Genomic DNA, 21,042 nt, shown 5'->3' with positions numbered 1-21,042 from the left:
ACAAGGGCATAAACACAAATGTTACGTTACATGTATATGCAATATATGGTTTTGGATTTGCACAGAATCTCAGTGCTCAAGATGGCGTGCATTTCAATGCTTTCAAATGTGCATTTAAACTAATTGTGTTATTATTCATGCAACCAGATACGCATGTCTAAACAGTTTAGCAAACTGTGACTAACTTGATCATCAAATCCCTTCACACTGTTGCTTCACCTTGGCAAAAGTTGAAAGAGCTGAAAGAGAAAACTGCCCACAAAAAACAATTAATGCTAAGGTTCTTCAGTTCTGCTGTGAGATCCACTGTTCTGCAGAGTTCCAGCACAAACCCTGATCAAACCGACCTGGGGTTAATCAAGGGTTACTAGAAAATTACAGGCAGATGTGTTTGATCGGAGCTGGAACACCTGCTGTGTTCCAGACAGCTCTGAATTTGGATTTTTCCCACCTCCTACTTGGAAATAACACCTGAAATACCACTCGAAGTTGGACATTGTTAGACAGGTCGATCAACCCCGACCTCAGCTAGATGTGTCATTTGATGTTACTTCCAAGATGGCAGCAAGTCCAGTTTTCAATTAGCATAGCGTATAGAGCTCAAATGGTCACGATAGATGTCAAACGGTCAACTTTAACATTAGACATTAAGTTTATATAATGATACCTTCATTTTTACTTTTTGTCAGCTGTTTGGTGAATGGCAATATTCTATTTTTATTCTGTTTTTGCCATATTGACTGAAGTGTGACATTTCAACTGGGATATTCCCAGTTCCACACATCACCTGGTGTTGGTGAATATCAGCTAGTATTGCGATATTGCATTGCATAGAGAACTCAGCAATATTGGGTTTCTCTCCAGTTTATTACAAAAAATATAAAATTTTATATATTACACTACAAAAGACATTTACACAACAAAACACACAGTAAAAGGTAATAGACAAACAATTATCACATAGAAACTACACCTTTTTTTTCTGTGCTTTTCATTCTTTTCCCTCTGCCTTTATTGGACCAAATATGATGAAATATTTAAACAATATATCATTCATTTTGCTGATAAAATGCATTTGTAATGCGCAGCCCACCAACACCATGATGATAATTTTGAGTTAGAATAAATGTTTGGAAACGATTTGATGCACTCAACATCTGTGATTTATGCTAAAATTATTTTAGTCAGTATAGTGATTTTAGACATGTTTTGGGGCTGGTGGGTTCATTTAACTAGGATCAAATAGTAGTGTGAGGTTATACAGTAATTATACAAAATTGTTAAACCTTGTGCTTGCCTTTAACCCCAAAGTTCACAGGGCTATATAACGATTTTCTGTGCTAATCAGTAAGCTTTTTAATTGCAGCTACATTTGACATTTCCAAGTGTGAATTAGATGTATTTTGCGTAACCACAATCATGAATGTCAAACAAAAGGCAACTGTTCTATGTTTATGGCTACAACTAAGTTATCTAAATTTACATATTCTAAGTAAACAACCTGATAATAGGGCAAACATGCTTGAAAACATGATGAATCTGGCTTTTCATTCTGACAGATATGACCAATGGTTATGAAGAAATATCACTACAATAAACAACAGGCACAAATCTGAAAACACTCAAGCATTTTGCAGTTTTAAAGCATGGCGTGTGGTTGGTCGGGTTAAAATGTTTTTCAATCTACAGTCAAACAGTTTTTTTCAAATCCATTAAAACTTTTTTTTTTTGCCATTATTTTGAAAATACAATGGGGTTAAAACACGTGTATAAATTCAATCTAAAATTATATTTAACTTAATATGATACATAGTTAACCCAAGTAAATGTCAGAGCAAGAGAAACTGCATTGCATAAAATACCAATTTCCAAGTATAATATAGTAACATTCATTGCAACACATCAAATAATATTCACTCAGTATATAACAAACAGATGTGTAAGTGCAAATCAATGTAGATTCAAATTGAAAATAACTGAAAATATGTCATTAACTTTGCTAATAGGATTTTTGACCATTATTAAATCTGATCTGCACTGAACACTTCCATTTGACTAATTTAGGTGCATTATGCTGCTATTTATGTGATACGATTAAATTTCAAGAAATTAAAAGTAATATATATATCTACCAGAGAGGATTTAATGGAAATATTACACTGACTATAATTCTGAGCAGTTATAAGAGGTTTTGAGGAAATATGTGACATACTTGAGCACTTGTTAATACAATCTTGTGGCCTTTCAGTAGTGTTAATAGGAAAGTAATGTGCTGTAATAAACAATTATGAACCTAAAATATGGTTAGGAATGACCTAATGCCTGTAATTTCTGAATATGAGTCCTAACGTTCAACATTTCCTTTTATTATTAAACCCATATCTATAATGCATGTGTGGCAAGTTGTCGATTAACAGACAATAATTTCAATTTATACCTCAATGTACATAAAAAGACAATTTAAACTTATTTCACTGCTCTTTTTGAGAAGTTAGGCAGTCTTCATATGCTATCGGAAATGTTTACCCTTTCCTATTAATTGGGGAAATCTTATTTAAGTCAAAATGTACTAAAAATATTTAATTTTGAATAAAATGTAGAGTCAGATTCGTTGACAACCATATAACCAAACATCTGGATTATTGTCAACAGTAACCGACACCCTGCCTCAGATACAGCACATATATTTTACTTTAACTGTTTTTTTTTTCTTTTTTGCTAATGTAATGTCTGACATATTGAACCAACTTAAAGTCAACATGAAACGATATTCGCAACCCAGTGTACTTCATTAGCGTGATGTACTTCATAGTATCCTAATCTATAATTATTCCCTAAGTTATTACATTTTGAATTTTAAAGGTTCTACAGATATATGAAAACAATAATGAAAAAAAAAAAACCTGTATTAAGAAAGTAAATCGGGTCCGTTTTGAGTTCATGTTGACTTTAATCTCACCATGCTGTGAAAAACTGTAGCTGTAGCAAACTATAGTACTTGAGTTCACACATCAATGGTAAAACAACTTTTCATTTTCTATCTAATGAAGCACTGAGAGGCAATATAAACATTTATTGACTGGACTGAATATACATAGTATGTTAGCCCACCCGCGCACTAAAGTACAGTATATCAACCCCACATGAACATGGATGGATGCATTTGAGCTCCACTTTATCTACGCAACTGTACACTATTTACAAGTAAAACATCAAAACATCAGTGGAACTAAATAAACGTGGTTTGGAAACATGTCACATTTTCAAATACAAATACATTTCCTCCGCCCTTCATGACACATATTTTGTGCAAAAGGAAAATGATCCTGTCCATTTCTTTGTCCTCTTTTTGAATCAAGGAAGCAACATTTTAGAACAAAGTAAAATCAACATCAAGCTCGAAATCTACTATTGCTTTGTTTAACACTGCCATTCGTTCCCTCAGCCCGTGATATGACATCAGTCTCACTGCCTGAACTTTGCCCCAGGTGAACTTCGTGTGAGAAAAACACCCGAGCCGAACTTGGTCTTTTGTGGAATTCTGGAGGTAATAATATTGTTGAATGAGGTCATGGAAAAACGCTATACATTCAGCCCAGAGACACCTGATCCCAAGTCAGTTGTCCTATCTGGAGATGTGCCACACTTTTCCAAACAACGACTCAACATTTCAGTCAAGTTCCTCCTGTGACTCTAAGACGGAGGCTTTGCACAAACGAAACGGTCACCGTTTGTACATCTATCCAGCGTTTCTTTTTTCTTTAGCATCAGATTTCATCGTTAAATAGTTCCGCTCAATAAATAAGTGTCCATAGAAAGTGCTAGGCTACTATTGGAAGTTCCTCTAAAGCAGGTCTCAGATGGGCAAAGTGGCGTTCATCATTTGGACTCGCATCTCCTGAATGCTGTTGAGAATCTTTTTCTGATGACCGGCCAAAGTGACTCCAACCCTCCTAAGATCTCTGCAAAAGAACAACATATAGCTATAAAATATGTTTCTGTTAGGGTTCATTGATGATAATGTAAAAAGCTGGAATCAATCAAGGTTTATCTAGTGATTTGTAAAATTTGAACTTCTAATAATGAAAGTAAAACCTTGCCACTACATTTGTTTGATTCACAAAATGAAAGAAACCTTGACCTTAAAAAAATGCCTCACAAGCAAAATCATTCTATTATGCTGATTTGATGCTCAAGAGATCATGTAAACTATGCTGTAACAATTAACCATTAGAAAGTGCATCCAAATCAAAGATTAAAACATGAAATGGAGGTTACACTCTCAGTAATTTTAACAGTAGATGAACAGCAAACAGGCTCAATGTCCTCCACAACAGATGACTTACTCCAAGGTCATTTGAGTGACTACTTCCAGAGAAGTGTATCCACTTTCCATGAAAAGCTCGGTGTATCGACCCATTTTTATGGCCTCTAACCATTCCTCCACCGATCTGAATACACAGCCCTCGGGGCTCCCGTGCTCCACTAATAAATTGGACACTCTGCGGGAGAGACAGGTACAGTGGTGAACAAATGGATGCATAAACCTGACATTAAAGTTCTAGGTGAAGGCTGGATACTAAAAACCTTTATAGATCTGAGCTGACACAAGCAGAATAATGTACCATCTTTAAAAAAAAAAGCATATCACAAATGTATATTGTAAGTTTCCCCCCCTCGAAATTTGTTACAACACTATAACTGTTATATACACAATAAGCTCCAAAAGTCTGAGACCACACAAAAACAATTTCTTCACATAATCCTAAAATTAACAACAACAAAAAAATGTTTTTATGCCTAAAATAATTGTAATTAATTTGTAAAAAAAAATGCGTTATTACCCACGCCTACTGAGAGAATGTCTGCACTACAGGTTACACTTGGTGAAGGTGTGAGGAGACAAGGCTGGGCTGAAGGGAAGAACTGATACTGGTAAGCTTCAGCCAAAAAAAAAGCAAACCTCAGGAACTTAATATTTCTTTTTGAAAATATGCATAGTTTAAGTCTATCGTAACAAAAAAATCCTCAAATTGGATTTGAGACCAACGTCAATATCTTGAAACTGTAAATACGAAGAGTAAGGTTCAAAAGACGAAGATCAAGGTTGGGACGCAACCCTCAGTCTTTTTTGGTTACCAAAAAGTACCGGCTGTAAAATCCTGAGTCTCTTACTTGGAGGGGAACATTATCTATGGCCCTTTTGTCCAGGAGAGACTTCAAACTCCTGTGAAAGCAAAGGAATCTGCTCTGGCTTCACCATAGTGGGGAGCACGCCATTGAAACACAGAGGATGAGACTTGAACTGGACTCTGTAATCTTTCTCTATAATTCGCAGAACCCAAGGAACCAAGCGAACTGGATGAGAAACCCCACCAGGAACCCTGCCGCAGGTCTACCCCGGCAGGCTGGGACTGGGTGCAGTGCTCGAGCCCCAAGTCTTTGCTAGGGGGAACGCGATCAGCCACACTGGTCTTCTACTCCTCCCTCCTTGAGCTAAGCTGCAGGACAGCAGGATGAGGGCCCAGCCTGCTGGACCCGGCGAGGGATAAATTGCTAGAATGGTTCCGACTGATCCTTCGCCGCCTGAAACCTATCAACGACAATGTTGGCTGTGCTGAAACCTATCAATGACAGCGTTGAAGGTGCTGAAACCTATCAATGACAGCGTTGAAGGTGCTGAAACCTATCAATGACAGCGTTGAAGGTGCTGAAACCTATCAATGACAGCGTTGAAGGTGCTGAAACCTATCAATGACAGCGTTGAAGGTGCTGAAACCTATCAATGATGGCGCTGGCTGTGCTGAAACCTATCAAATGACAGCGTTGGCATGCTGAAACCTATCAATGATGGCGCTGGCTGTGCTGAAACCTATCAATGACGGCGTTGGCGGTGCTGAAACCTATCAACGATGGCGATACCGGGGCACACAGCAAAAAGGCTTTTTTTTATCCCAAAAAGGTTGTGAAAAGCCAAACAGCCCAAAATCTCAAAATTGACCAGTGCATTTGGCTATATAATGTCCTGCCTTAAAATTCATAACAAATATTTATATGAAACTAAGCTTATAATCCTGCTTCCCGATGCAAGTTAAATAAAACTTTATTATGACTATACATATTAATATAATCAGTGATCCCTTGGCCACACTTGCTGATATTATCATCCAGGGCAAAGAAAGAAAATTACAGCGCAATAACAGCTACCGAAACATTCCCAGTCTCCAAATCAATTTCATATTAAAATGGAATGTAACTGCATAACACAATTACTGATAATGGATGATTCCAACGTGTAAGAATGAAGAACACTCCACGTGTGTTCAACAAATGTATTCGATACGGATAATCACAGTAATTGGAAGTCATTTGCACACTGTCACTTCTGTTTAACGTGACATTAAATCATGAAATGTGAGTGCGTATTTGTCACAAGTGTCATTAAACCTTGATTTCCTGTGACAAGCGTGTAGCACGGTGGTTAACCCTCGGTTATCCATTTTTCACAGATGTCACAGCATTTGTGATCTCAATCACATGCCGTAAATAACAACATAATTAGCATATGCTCTGATGGGAAAAATAAATAACGTGAACGAAGAAAGTTTATTGAAAGGACAGTTACACAAATGAAAATCATGAGCAAAGTAAACAATAACGGCTGGTCGTTTACCTGTTAGATGGGTTAACCAGACCCTTTAGGCTGCTGGGATTGCGGATGAGTTTGTCCAATAAGCTGACAATCTCTTCGAATTTTGGCCGGCTGTTCCTGTCTTTCTGCCAGCAATCCATCATGAGATGATAGAGGGCGGTCGGGCAGTCCATGGGACCTGGGAGTCTGTAGTTCTCCTCCACTGCCTTTATCACCTGAGACAACAGAAAAGATTGCAACCACTTTACATCATGTTCCATAATAAATATATGATGTGCCCTACGTGTCCAAACACTGATTGTTCTGGTTCATGAATTGTTGCTAGGTGGCAAAGTCAACACACTTGACCTTGCCATATATGGCTTACAGAGGCAGATGGCTTCCTAGGCATCATTAAAGGGGGGGTACAATGGTGTTTCATGTATTCAGAGTTGTTTACAGTGTTAAAGAGATGGATTCTCATGCTTAACATGGCCAAAGTTTTTTACAAATATTTTGGACGAATAACGGAGAATTTCTGTGCCGAAAATCTTACTTCCGGGTCGGTACAAGTTTCGGCTGTTTTTTTTTTGACCGTGGATCTAATGACGTAGACCAGAGTGGAACTCCTTATATGAGCATTTCTCCCGGAAAAGCGCGACCGCGCACCTCAACGCGCTTCAACAGGAAATCATCGGCAGCGCTGCATAGTGTCTCCAAAGTGTTTTTGGTGAGGGAAAGCTTACCAAAGAACCCAGCGTTAGGAACAGTGGATGCAGAAACGAGTTGTGTAGACTGTTTGTTCCCTGCATTTCGACGATGAATGTTTTATAAACAAAGCCCAGATCGACGGATTCTCTCTATGGCTCTGGCTTCGCCCACACGGCCCGCCTCCAGACGCTCGTTTTTTACCGGAAAGACTCGGTACAGCCTATTTTCTCTTATAAATAAAATAAAACTAAAAGACTTTTTGGAGATATGAAGGATGCAATACTACTCTATAGGTACTCAAGATTAACAGGAGATTGAGTGAAAATGAGCATTTCACCCCCCCTTTAACTGGCATCTTTACAGTGACTTATTTGGATGTTCTTAATAGGCAGCAACAACAGTAACAGTATATAACATTTAGGATAACTATAATGTATGGCGGAATAGCACCAACTGCTATTCCCCCCTTACATTATAGTTATCCTTTTTACCCGCTAAAAAAAGCACCCCGTTTTATTTTGTGTCACCATACTTGGTCATGTAACTACTCGTGTAACTGTAACTGTCACGACACGCACACGAAACGGCAATAGTCCAAGTGCAGTTTTATTTAGGGTAATCCATATCATAATCCAGTAACAAGCAAAGGTCGAAATCCATATAGCAGTCCAAAACACAGAAAATAAACAGGCATGAAACACAGAGAAGCGGGTGACACAATACAAGGATACCAGAACGAATGATACAACAGGCAGGGTATAAATACACAAATACTGACAAGGTAAGTGAGAACAGCTGAGTGCAATGATAGTGATAAGTGCCGACAAAGGATTGTGGAAATTGCAGTTCATGAAGATGTGGTGACGGTATGGGGAGAGACCTCTAGAGCAGTGGTTCCCAATCCTGGTCCTGGGGACCCACAGCTCTGCACAGTTTGTATGTCTCCCTCATTTAACACACCTGATTCAGATCATTATCTCGTTAGGAAAGAGCTCTATGAACTGAACTGGGTGTGTCAGATAAAGGAGACATATAAAATGTGCAGAGCTGTGGGTCCCCAGGACCAGGATTGGGAACCACTGCTCTAGAGGACAACCAGGGAACACCAACCAGACACTGTGACAACTGTATTTAAATAGGGAAAAAGTGGAGGTGTTTGGTCGCTTCTAACTTCATCTCTGTTTGGTCCCTAATGAATGAACTGGGCTACGCTAAGTGCTATCAAAGTGTCGCCGCGCTAAAGCCCTGCATTTCAGCCCGAGCCCGACGGGCCCCGACTTTTTTACGCCCCTAGGGCCGAGCTTCGGGCCAATTTTCACGTCATAGTTCACATGCGGGCCGGGCCTCGGGCCTTTTTTGGGTTATGCTTCTTTTTATATTTTTAGACATTAATTTAAAAAAAAATATGAGAAGTTGACGTCGACGATAGAAAAACAAACATAGAAAGACATTTAATAACCTCATAACTTTCATAATCTTATAATTACACTGACATATGATTGACATGACAGTCTCACGCACGCACGCATGCACGCACGCACACACAGAAGGTTTCCCGTCGGCGCAACCAACGATTCACCTCATGTGCAAATAATGGAGAATATTAAGAGAAAAATCGCGAGTGATAGAAGAGAGGACTGGGTTAAAATCTTCCACTGTGGATGTTATTCTTTTTCTCCACGATGCTCTGTAAGAGACTGTTCTAACTTTTCGTTGGATTGGACTTTATTTTCGTTTAACTGTTGGAAACTACTGGAAAAAAGAATGGCCATGTTCTGTGGTGCATTTTTGAGGTAAGATAACCTGCAAGTTTGTTTTTGATTTATTTAATTTAATTTGTTTAGATTGGTTATTGCTCATTTCGTTTGCGAGCACTGTTGCGAGCAGCCTGAGCCTGCCTCAGTATTTAAAAAAATGTACTCACTGTGGTTTAATAAATAAACATTAAACTAACTGTCTGTGTGATATGCTTGAAGTGTTTTATATCTATGGATTTTATTGTAGCTAAGTAAAGTATTAGCGTTGATTTGAGAGGCTAATTTGATCAAACATGATTACTCGCTGTTGGCTCGGCTTGCTTGGTCGTCAATTTTATTTATTTTATTTTTTTTAAATGCTCCAAACATTTGTCTAAATTAACTTAATAAAGAAATGAAAAGAAAAGAAACATAACTTACAAAACGGACATATTTTAATGGCAGTCTGCCGCTGTGAAAAAAAAAAAAAAAAAAAAAAAACAGGCTCGGGTCAGACTCGGGCTGATAATTCTGATGAGCTGTCGGACACGGGTCGGGCTAGGGCCTGAGCGTCTCGGGCCAGGGCCGGGCTCGGGCCTAAATGTGAGGCCCGTGCAGGGCTCTATGCCGCGCGCCAGAGCGATTGAGTGCACGCACTGAGACGAGAGAGGTATGTATCAACTCGTCTTAGTTAAGGGAAAACATAGTTTAATATGAAAAAACGGTGGAGTGATCCTTTAAAGATGACACTTGGCAGATTATTTCTGAAGTGAAAAAAAGTTAAAAAAAAAGTTGACTTGAAAAAAGTTATAACATGTTTATATTTATTGTTATGAAAACTGCACAAAAAATACAATTTAATAATAATAAAAAAGTTACTCCAAACAGTTGATTTCAGACAATCAAAGCTATAAATCTGAATCTAAATCTGAGGTTGATATCTCAAAAAATGAGCTTTCAATAAGAGTTTGTTTGTGTGCAGTACCAAACCTTTCCACTACATGCAAGTCGTCTCCCATTAATTTTCAATGTGGTCATTTTTTAAAGTGAAAAATACAAGTGTGACTATTTTTTTTTTTTTACCTTTTCGAATCATGTCCATGATTTTTTGTTTGTTTGAGTTCACACAGCAACGTAATTATATATATATATATATATATATATATATATATATATATATATATATATATATATATATATATATATATATATATATATATATATATACTGTATATACAAATATTTCTTAAATATATACATGCATATGTGTGTATTTATATATACAAAATAATTACACAGTACACACACAAATATTATGTAGATACAAACTTTTATGTTGGATACGATTAATCACGATTAATGTAATTAAAATACAGAACTGTTATTTAAAATAATAGCATTTCAATATTACTGTTTTTACTGAACTTTGATCAGAAGATTCTTCAGAATTTTCAGATTAAGCATGTGTTTTTATAGTGCCTAATTTGACAGATCATATTATATCATATAATTAATGAACACGAATAGACAGCTATGTGCTACAGAGTGAATTTAATATGTCTATTTGATCAGTTTAACTTTTTGTGAGATTCAAAAAACTGGCAAGATAAACCAGAAATCTGTGTCAACAAAGAGCATCTCTCCTCTCCTCCAAGCAAAAATAAAATCCCTCCCACACTCCCACATCACAAAGAGCAACACTACATCAACAGTGGCTCCCTCGCGGAAAAGCCTCACAGAGAGAGAGCCGAGACAGACAGAGCGAGAGAAACACACAAGTGTCTGGCTGAGCAGAGGAAGCCGAGATCTGAGGGGAACCCTCAAGAAACTGTGAAATAAAACATCAAATAACTTTCCCTTCCCGCGTGTGTGTGAAACAGATTAATGATGGAGCGCAGAACAAGATGTGAGGCGCAGATGAAGCCGTCACTGGCAACTGTAAAGGAGGAAAAAAAAGGTCAGTCGTGCTTGATAAAACCATGACTGCTGTGTGCACCTCCTTCTGGGATATGGTGGGAAAACATAAGCATCGCCTTGCGTTTCATCTCTGCCTGCAAATATACTTGTCATCTCATGCGCTGACATATGACATGCGCATCTACATAACAAAAGACAGCGAGGCGGCTGCTCGGCATGTGCTTTTCAATATCTGAAGCTGTAATGGCTTAATATATGCAAACAAAACTCAATAGCCTGTAGTAATAAAAATGGTCCTCGTTTGTTATGTTTTTACAACATTAACTTTTGTGTTTAACATTTAGGTGTATATTTTGTTTTGTTTTGGATAGACACTGATATGTACACTATTGTGCACCACAAAAAATGTAAAAGAAATTACAAATTTTTACCAAATATATTTAATTTCCATTTCAAATAAATGTCGCTTTCAGTCGGTTCCGTTCGACGTAGTAGACGTGTCGACTGATTGGGATCACGCTTAGGGAGCCTGTCAACTTCGAGTATTGATAAAACGAGCCAATGCACACATTGGCGTGCGAGCTTTGCATCCATGCTCCGCCCCGCAGCGCGGGTATAAACACGGAACCGGATGCACACACCACTTGTCTTTCGCTTCGGAACCGATCGGTCTTCATGACGGTCTCTGAAGAGTGTTGATTCATTCAACGAGCGAGTGTGTCGGTGCTTCTTCTGGAAGTCTCTCCCGATGTTGGTGGTTCTACAGCGCGAGTACAGCGGTGGTCGTGAGCCTTCTGAGCTCTCAACTGCTGTTTTACCAGCATTCCTTTTTGTGTTTGTTTGTCTGACAGCCGGTTGAGGGCGAAGAAAGTGAGTGCTTCACTGGTACAGGCTGCACCATCACTGTAAGTGTTGCCCCGATCATTCCCCTGTGTGCTCCGGCACTGGTGAGTTTTTCATTTCCTGAAAGAGCAACACGGGTGTGTTTGCATCTTTTTCAAGATGTCATTCCACCCGTGCGTTTCTGGATGCAGTCGTTCCCTGTCCCCTTCTGACGGTCACAATTGCTGCATCACGTGTTTGGGCTTACAGCACGCTGAGGCAGCTTTTGTGGATAGTTCATGTTCTCATTGCGAGGATCATAGTGATGGCTTCCCCACCCTGTAACCAATCCCTGTGGGTTCCTCACTCCTCTATCACACCGCAGCCGGTGGGACCCACCGTTGAGCGCGCTGGTCCAGAGTCCTGCAACGGGTCGGGTACCCGCGGGTACCCGCATAAAAGTGGCTAAAACGGGTGGATTGTGACATTCCTAAAATACACGGGCGGGGATGCGGGCGGATAATGAACTCCTTGCGGGCGGGTAACGGATGAAATATGTTCAATATTTGTATGTCTAAATTACCATTACACATACGCAAATATGTGTTTTAGTCAGGCCGTCCTTAAAAATATTCTTGTTTGCCGTAACCCGACCGACCCTGTCAATTTAGGACCGACCCAATTAGTTTTTTTTCCCCTTTTTAGTCCGACCGACTTGCCGGTAGTGAACTTGTGTTAAGACCTACCGATTTTTTTTTTTTTACTCTTCAAACAACTAATACAAATGCAATAAAATTATATTAATTATATTTTAGTAAGTAGGCTATTGTGTATATAAATTGCCCATATATAGGCCTACATACAAACATATATACATATGTCTTTCTTTTAAATAAAAATGGCGTCATCTATGATTATAAGGGCTGTAGGCTATATGCGAAATGAAACCGAAATCGCGACACTCAGGGCCACGAACCTACAAGTAAAACTTTCACAGAGATCTCAAACAAACATTAAAAACACCAAATATTAAGAATTGGCATATCAAGCAAAATAATATTGATAAATGATCGAAAATCGTAGCCTATCTCCCCCTCCACATGCTCACCGGCAATGCTCCGACATTAAATTTCTCTGTACTGTATGTGTTGTAGCCCTGTCATTAAAAACGATTTAGTTTCATATTCATGTTTAAATAAAATAATATATTTTTTTAAATTTCATGTTGATTATATGAAAAGTGAAAAGCATGAATAAGATAAGATGATCCCGAATATCGGGAGACAAATGCAGTGGGCAGACATGATTTTGAACATTTCATTAATTTTATGTAGAAAACCTTTCTTTAAAGTGAATTTCGTTTCGTATTAATTGTATCTTAATTTTAATCAATGTTTCATCAACCAATTTCTTGGATTCAATAAACAGGAGGTAAATATAGCAGGCAATAATCACGACACGGAGGCGCAGGCGCGTGAACTTGAGGCTCGTCTCTTAAATGAACCGAAACTCAGCGAATAAGCTACTTGCCTCACAGACCTGAGAAATAGAAATCATGAAATGTCTACTTTTAGCCTAAACAAAACAAAACAATAAAAAAAAAAAAAAAAAAAAAAAAAAAAAAAAGACTGCTCTCTGCTTATGCAATCCATAATGTGATTTTCTCTCTGGCGCGCTCACTACTGCGAAGATCGCGAGTCAGTCAGCATCGTCAACTTCAACTTTGACACAGAAAACACTTGTTTATTAATAAACAATTGAAATTTCTCCTTGATATATTTGACATATTAATAATCATTACTTTTCCCAGTTCTTTGTGACAGCTTTTAGGTGCGTTATTGGCAGCGCACCATATGAACGCGTCCCCACCGCTCAATAGATTTTAGCTTGTGTGTGATTTATCGCGGGCACGGGTCGGGTAACGGGCCGAATATTAATGGGTCTGGGCGGGTGCGGATTTAATTTTGATATTATCACGGGTGACGGGTCGGATCTGGTGCTGAACTTTGCGGGTACGGGCGGGTCTCCAAAAATGGACCCGTGCAGGACTCTGCGCTGGTCCCTCTGTAATGGACCGACCAGCCGTTTCATTTGGGGCCCCTCCAGATTGCAGCATCGGAGGATGAGCTGGCCTCTGGAGATGATGACTCGGCTGCGTTATCCTCTTCTGGCAGTGTAACGTTGCCCGAGCCAGATCCAGAAATGTCAGCTATGCTGAAACGGGCCGCCGAGGCTGTCGGACTCACATGGAATCCTCCACCGTGTCCCGAACAGTCTCGGTTGGATGATTGGTTTCTCAGGGCAGGCCGCGCTGGTTCTCAGCCCGCCGCCCCAGTGCCTTTCTTTCCCAAAGTGCATGGAGAGCTTACCAGTTCGTGGACGGCACCTTTCTCTGCCAGAAGAGAAAAGCCTGTGGGCAAGCTGCTTCCTCTTTGCATGCCATGGCATTGCTACAGATCTACCAGGTCAAGGCACTCAAGGACATGCACAAGGGTAGCCCAGACCGAGCGCTCATAGGTGAGCTCTGCATCACAACCGACCTTGCCCTCTGGGGCATGAGCGTTGTGGTTTGCGTGAGCGATCTGGCGATGTCCACCCTAGTGGTAGATATGAGGGATGTGGACACGGTTCAGTTCCTGGACTCCCCCATTTCCCAGGATGGGCTGTTCGGCAAAGCGGTTGAGATCCTCCGCCTGCTCGTCACCGAGGGCTTCCCCCTGCCACCGCTTCCGCTCCCGTTGGGCCTCCGCAGCAGCCTCTAACCAGGCCTTCAAGTGGCTAACGCAGAGACGCATTTTCGAATGCTCCGTCCCCAAGACTGGTCTGCTGAGTTCGACCTGAAGGACAAGTATTTCAGATCTCTATCCTTCCACAACACAGGCTATGTCTGTGTTTTTGTGTTCGAGGGTTCGAAGTCAGTACAAAGTCCTACCCTTCGAGTGCTCCACAGCAAGTTGGGTTTTCGGGTCAACTGGGAAAAGAGTAAACTCGCCAACAGGCTGAGGATCTCTTTTTCTGGTATGGCGATGCACTCGGTCCAACATGTCTCTCAAGAGTAACGTGTGCGGTCAGTGCTATACAGAAGTGAGAAAGGGTCCCACTGAAATGTATGGCAGACGCAGCCGAAATAGAACGTCTTCCTCCATATGAAGACCGCTTCAGCACTGGCTTCACAGCTGAGTCCCGAGGTGGCCGTGGCAGAGCAGCACGATCTGTGTGGCAATCACCCTGGCCTGCTGCCAAACCCTCACCCCGTGATCAGACCTTTTGTTTCTCCGAACCAGCCGCCAGTAGAACAAGTGTCCACCAACACCGGCTGAGGGGCCACGTACAACGGGCATGCAGCAACGGGGGTCTGGGCTGCCCTCCGACTGCATTGGCATCAACTGCCTCGAGTTGCTAGCAGTACACCTCGCTTTGAGACGCCGCAAAATGCCGCAGCTCAGCAAGCATGTTCTAGTCTGTAGACAACAGACAACATTGCGACCGTTGCGCTACGCCACCTCCTCCTATGCAGTCAGAAGCTTCTGAGGTCGCTTCATTCCACTTGATTCCATTCCAGCCTGCTCAATCATGCCGCCGATGAGGCCTCACGACAGTCTGTGGCCCAGGGAGAGTGGAGACTACATCCCCGGGCGGTCCAGCTGTTCTGGGCGGTTCTGGGACCATTTCGGGGCCGAACAGTTACACTGTTACATAAATATTTAGCTTTTTAAATTAATTAGTGTGTTAGATGGTACATTGCATTTCGCTGTGGAATAAAATTAGTATCAAGACACTGATTCTGACCAAATAAAATTATCTCAAAATATTTTTTTCGTAAATTAGACATTGTATTTATGAATTTGTCATTTAATTAATAATTTATAATAAATACAATACTTTATAAACTTAGAGGTTTCATAAAATAAATAAATAAAAGATTTATTGGTCTTAATAAATATACCTTCACTCAGGGTTATTATCATTAACTAAAACTAAAATTATTAAAAATATTCTGTAGGAATAAAGCTGAAATAAAATAAAATATTTTTTTTTGCTGAAAAACAAACTAAACGAAAATTAGAAATGATGCCTTGGCAATAAACTGAAATAAGTTGAGGTTGAAGCACCAAAATTGTTAACTATAAATAAACAAACACTAAAACTAATTAAAGCAAAACTGAAAAAAAAAAAAAAACCTGAAAAAAAAAAGAATAATGACAAAAGCAATTAATAAATTACTAAAAAAAATACTAAAAATGTTACTGAAATTACTAAAAACTCTACTAAATTAGCATGGAAGCTTAAAATATAAAAATGAATGCTAATTCGAAATATTAACAATGATGTATAATAATTAATAATAAAACTATAATAAAAATAAAAATTTAATTAAATAAAAAAACACTATGCTTTATAAGCTGTCCATACATTATTATATGCTGTATGTTTCAGTGTCTATTCAAATGTTTAAAACAAAAATGTGGGATGCGTGCCAGTGAGATCATGTTTGTATTCAGTCAGAGACAGAAACAATAGATGCTGTAAGCTTCTGGTAAAAGCTACTGTACACAATGTCCAACACCAAACTCCATTATGCCCGGCAGATTTCAGTCTACAGGGATCTGATGCTCTTTCTTTGCAGAAAAGCCAAGCATAAAATCTCTGTGGCCAAAACCTGGTTTTCAACCCAAACACCCATTACCCAGCATCCCGCGTGTTCCTTTTCTTACATGACCTTTGACTCGACCGCAGGCAGATATACCGCAGTGGGAGAAAGAGTTGATCTACCCCCAACCCAACCCCAAAATCTGCATGGATCTCTGCCCACTGATGGGGTTCGATATGTCGGTTTAGCTCAGAGTTTACCCTCACTTCCTGATCCATTTATAGACATCAGCATTCTATCGCTCTCATTTCCCCTAAGGCAAATCCGAGAGCATATGAGCGCTGAAAACGGCCATGGGAAGCAATTATTGTGTTGTAGTGTTAAAACACTGCAGGGTAAAACTGCACTTTGGCTGTAACGCTGCCCTACACAGAATCTTTTCATAAATGTAAACTATATAATCACTGGATGTAAGATAGGATTATATTTATATAAATAACAGCTACATTGAAAAGAATTGGTGTAGAAACAATTGTCGCTCAGAAATTGCTATTAATTTCACAAACAATTATAAAGAAACAGCAAGGAACACATTGAATTAAATGTAAAATAGTGAAGTATTTTTCTCATAAAATGTACCTAAACTATTTTTGTTTTATTTATTACTTAAAAAAAAAACTGTCACCATCCCACCAGTAGGACATTTGCAATTACATATTTATTACATTTATAATTTTTTGTAGGCCAGTCATTTTTGACCGGGAACACCACAACTGTAACAAGGTGATCTAAAATATGCTCAAAACTGAGAAGTTTTTCCTTTGAGTTTTCCATGTACAGATGAAACCATTGTCAAAACGATCCCCATTCACACGGATCTGCGAAAACGACTAAAAACACAATATTCAGTATTCCGCAGCCAGACCATTAGATGACGATGAAACACAATAGACTGAACACGTAATACGCATGAGCATGACGTCATCGTCTTCAGAAATTCTCGTTTTTGCTGTTTACATGGAGTTTACGCGGCTGTTTTGAAGTGCATTCAAGATTTATAACATTTTAAGTTAGAAATGTCTTTTTCAGGTCTTTGCTCAAAAAGTGGGATTGACAGGTTCAATTGTTTTCAACGTCTTCACTTACAAAGACTTTATGCAGCACCAATAAGACCACATTTATACAGAGTTTTAATAGAATCTTTCCGACTTACGTCTTGATTGCTCATCTCCCAGTATGGTCTCTCGCCGTATGACATCACTTCCCACATAACAATGCCGTAGCTCCACACGTCACTGGCTGAGGTGAATTTCCTGTAGGCGATGGCTTCTGGAGCTGTCCACCTGATGGGAATCTTCCCTCCCTGCGAAACAAACCGCATGCTGAATTCCACGTCTCAGATCAGAAACACGTCTTGTCAAGAGATCTTAATGGGTGATTATCACTGGGAAAGAATGCTGTCAGCCTGTGAAAATTGACAGGAAGCATTCTGTCTGTGGACGGCTGTTGCATGCTAATCGCTAATTGACTGTCCTGGTGTTAGCGCTCTCAATTTCTGTTGGCAACTCGCGCACTGGGGAGACATGTCTTAATTTACTTTGTCGACAGTTCACACACATCCACACACACGTGAAATGCTTTCTTCAGTGATACTTTGACACACCAAAACAAGAAACAAAGATGACAAAAAACAAACAAACAAAAAAAAAACTAGGCTAATTATGACAGCCACCACCAAACCTCTAATAATCCTCTTTCAGACTAAGGCAGCTCCTTTTTCAGGACTCAACAATACTTTATTTTCACTGTAGATTTATTTGCTCTGGCAAAATTGAAAATTCTTGATGTGTTTTAGCAACATATGTTTTATGCCCTTTTATGCTATTATGCTAATTTTGTTTTGGAGTTAAACATTTTTTCTCCTACAATAGGTTTACATGCATTAAAGGTCAAAACACTTTAATTTTCTCATTTTATCCATTGAACATAACCTAATTTCTCAAAGAGTCTGAAAATGGTTTGTTAGAAGATTCAGTCTCTCTAAACCACTCCTTACTGCCAGCCTATGGCCCAGTCTGTTGTGATTGGTCTACTCTGATCTGATTGGTCAGATGGTCCAGTCTGTTGTGATTGGTCTACTCTGCTCTGATTGGTCAGATGGCCCAGTCTGTTGTGATTGGTCTACTCTGCTCTGATTGGTCAGATGGTCCAGTCTGTTGTGATTGGTCTACTCTGCTCTGATTGGTCAGATGGTCCAGTCTGTTGTGATTGGTCTACTCTGCTCTGATTGGTCAGATGGTCCAGTCTGTTGTGAGTGGTCTACTCTGCTCTGATTGGTCAGATGGTCCAGTCTGTTGTGATTGGTCTACTCTGCTCTGATTGGTCAGATGACCCAGTCTGTTGTAATTGGTCTACTCTGCTCTGATTGTTCAGATGGTCCAGTCTGTTGTGAGTGGTCTACTCTGTTCTGATTGGTCAGATGACCCAGTATGTTGTGATTGGTCTACTCTGCTCTGATTGGTCAGATGACCCAGTCTGTTGTAATTGGTCTACTCTGCTCTGATTGTTCAGATGGTCCAGTCTGTTGTGAGTGGTCTACTCTGCTCTGATTGGTCAGATGACCCAGTCTGTTGTAATTGGTCTACTCTGCTCTGATTGTTCAGATGGTCCAGTCTGTTGTGAGTGGTCTACTCTGCTCTGATTGGTCAGATGTCCCAGTCTGTTGCGATTTGTCCACCGCTGCCTTACGGCACGTGTCGGAAACAAAATGCTCATTACCATATCTGAAGAGCTCTTCCTCAGCACTTGTTACAAGCACTTGAATATTCGAAAAAGCAAAATAGTGGCACTTTAAGTATTTTTTAAGAGTTACAAATTCATCATAACTTTTCTGAATGCAGCTCCTGGATTGTTTAAGCACCCTTCACTAATATAATTATGCAAATCACTGCAAAAAGGGCTGCTAAACAATTTGCATGGAGCAAATTCTGGATATTGCCTGTTAGTTCTGGGTGCTAGGTTGTGAAGGAGACGATCACATACCATCTAAAATGCCCTTAATGCAATCTGAAGTAAAAGTCCAGCTTAATACTTTACTGCATTATTAGAGAGCAGGGAGGGTGTTCAGGAAAAGTAGGACGATATTGGCACTGGATTTGAATAGGGTTTTAAAACAAAGGCCTGCTGGGAGGTAGCTAATAGATGCAAGGTATAGTAGGTTAGCCGGTGTTTATGCTCTGAAGCACGTACGCGGGTTGTGTAGGCCGCCTCTGGGTCGTCCTCCAGCACTCTCGACAAGCCGAAGTCGGACACCTTACACACCAGGTTGCTGTTGACCAGGATGTTGCGGGCTGCTAGGTCACGGTGCACATATCCCATCTCAGAGAGGTAGCGCATTCCCGAAGCAATGCCTCGCATCATGCCAACCAACTGGATGACAGTGAACTGACCGTCATTCTTCTGTTGGAGCAGTAAAGACACATAATGCGTATGATTAAGAGTGTAATATATCAAATTAAATCAGGAAGATCAGCTAATTGCACAAACTCCATTCCAATTAAGCTAGCACTTTATTTTAAAGTGTCCCTGTTACATCAGAATCAGAAAGAATATTATTGCCTATTGCACACAAACAGAATTGTCCTCGGTAAATGAAGCTTCCAGTGCACACATATACAACAAGAAGACTCAAAATAATAAAAATGTTTGTTGGGTTTTGTCGGATCAGTGTGTTACACCCAACTGAACATGTTCAATCAGCGTTTGTTGGTGTCTGTTGGGGCAGTGTGAACCTGACCGTTAATTTTCATCAAATTCTAAATCCAACGGCTAACTTGTTTGTTGGTGTTTGTCTGTGCGGTGTGCATTGCCCTTAAGACACAGAACTGGCATATTTACATATATGAACATATTTACAGTTAACCGTATTATGGATAATAAATATAAGTTCAAAGAGAGGCCTTGGGAGGCATTTAACAGTTCATACTGTAAATACAGTATTATGCATAATTAAGCAACTAACACTAAACCAAACCCTACCTCTAAACATATAGTAAGTATGCAAATAAGTTAATTATAGCATAGTGCGTTAATTAATATTACTCAGTCACTATTTGTGTAATTACATTTGTAACAAGGACACATTCAAATAAAGGGTTACACTTTACGGTAACACTTTTTTTACAGTGTCCTTGTTACATATGTTATATGTACTTACCATAGTAATAAGAGTAAACTAGGCATAATTACATGCAACTAACCCTCAACCTAATCCTAATCCTAATCCTACCCTAACCCTAGCCCTATAGTAAGTACATGTATTTGCTTAATATTACAGTACTTAGTACTTAAATATATAATTACACTGTAACAATGACACCTTAAAATAAAGTGTATCCCACTTCATTTTAAGGTATTTAAGGTTTATATTTAAGTACTGAATAATATTAAAGGGTTAGTTCACCCAAAAATGAAAATTATGCCATTAATGACTCACCCTCATGTCGTTCCAAGCCCATAAGACCTCCGTTCATCTTCGGAACACAGTTTAAGATATTTTAGATTTAGTCAGAGAGCTTTCTGTTCCTCCATTAAAGTCAATGGACGGCATACTGTCCATGTCCAGAAAGGCAATA

At 39.6% G+C, this 21,042-nt stretch overlaps 1 protein-coding gene across 1 annotated transcript in view; it reads right to left on the bottom strand.

Annotated features, from left to right (window-relative positions):
- Positions 1–2,718: 2,718 nt before the first annotated feature.
- The window catches only part of epha5 (EPH receptor A5), a 99,124-nt gene continuing 80,800 nt past the window's right edge, over positions 2,719–21,042 (bottom strand). Inside the window, exons 13-17 of the mRNA XM_081354817.1 lie at positions 19,658–19,867; positions 17,622–17,771; positions 6,674–6,867; positions 4,347–4,502; positions 2,719–3,962 (exon numbers count right to left, since the gene is read on the bottom strand). Of these exons, the coding sequence (XP_081210943.1) occupies positions 3,857–3,962; positions 4,347–4,502; positions 6,674–6,867; positions 17,622–17,771; positions 19,658–19,867 (816 nt within the window). The 3' untranslated portion in view covers positions 2,719–3,856. The remainder of the gene's footprint in view (positions 3,963–4,346; positions 4,503–6,673; positions 6,868–17,621; positions 17,772–19,657; positions 19,868–21,042) is intronic.

Source organism: Scardinius erythrophthalmus (assembly GCF_964197995.2).
Source record: "Scardinius erythrophthalmus genome assembly, chromosome: 23".
In the NCBI taxonomy this organism is placed as follows: Eukaryota; Metazoa; Chordata; class Actinopteri; order Cypriniformes; family Leuciscidae; genus Scardinius; species Scardinius erythrophthalmus.
This window is presented reverse-complemented; position numbering and strand designations above follow the sequence as displayed.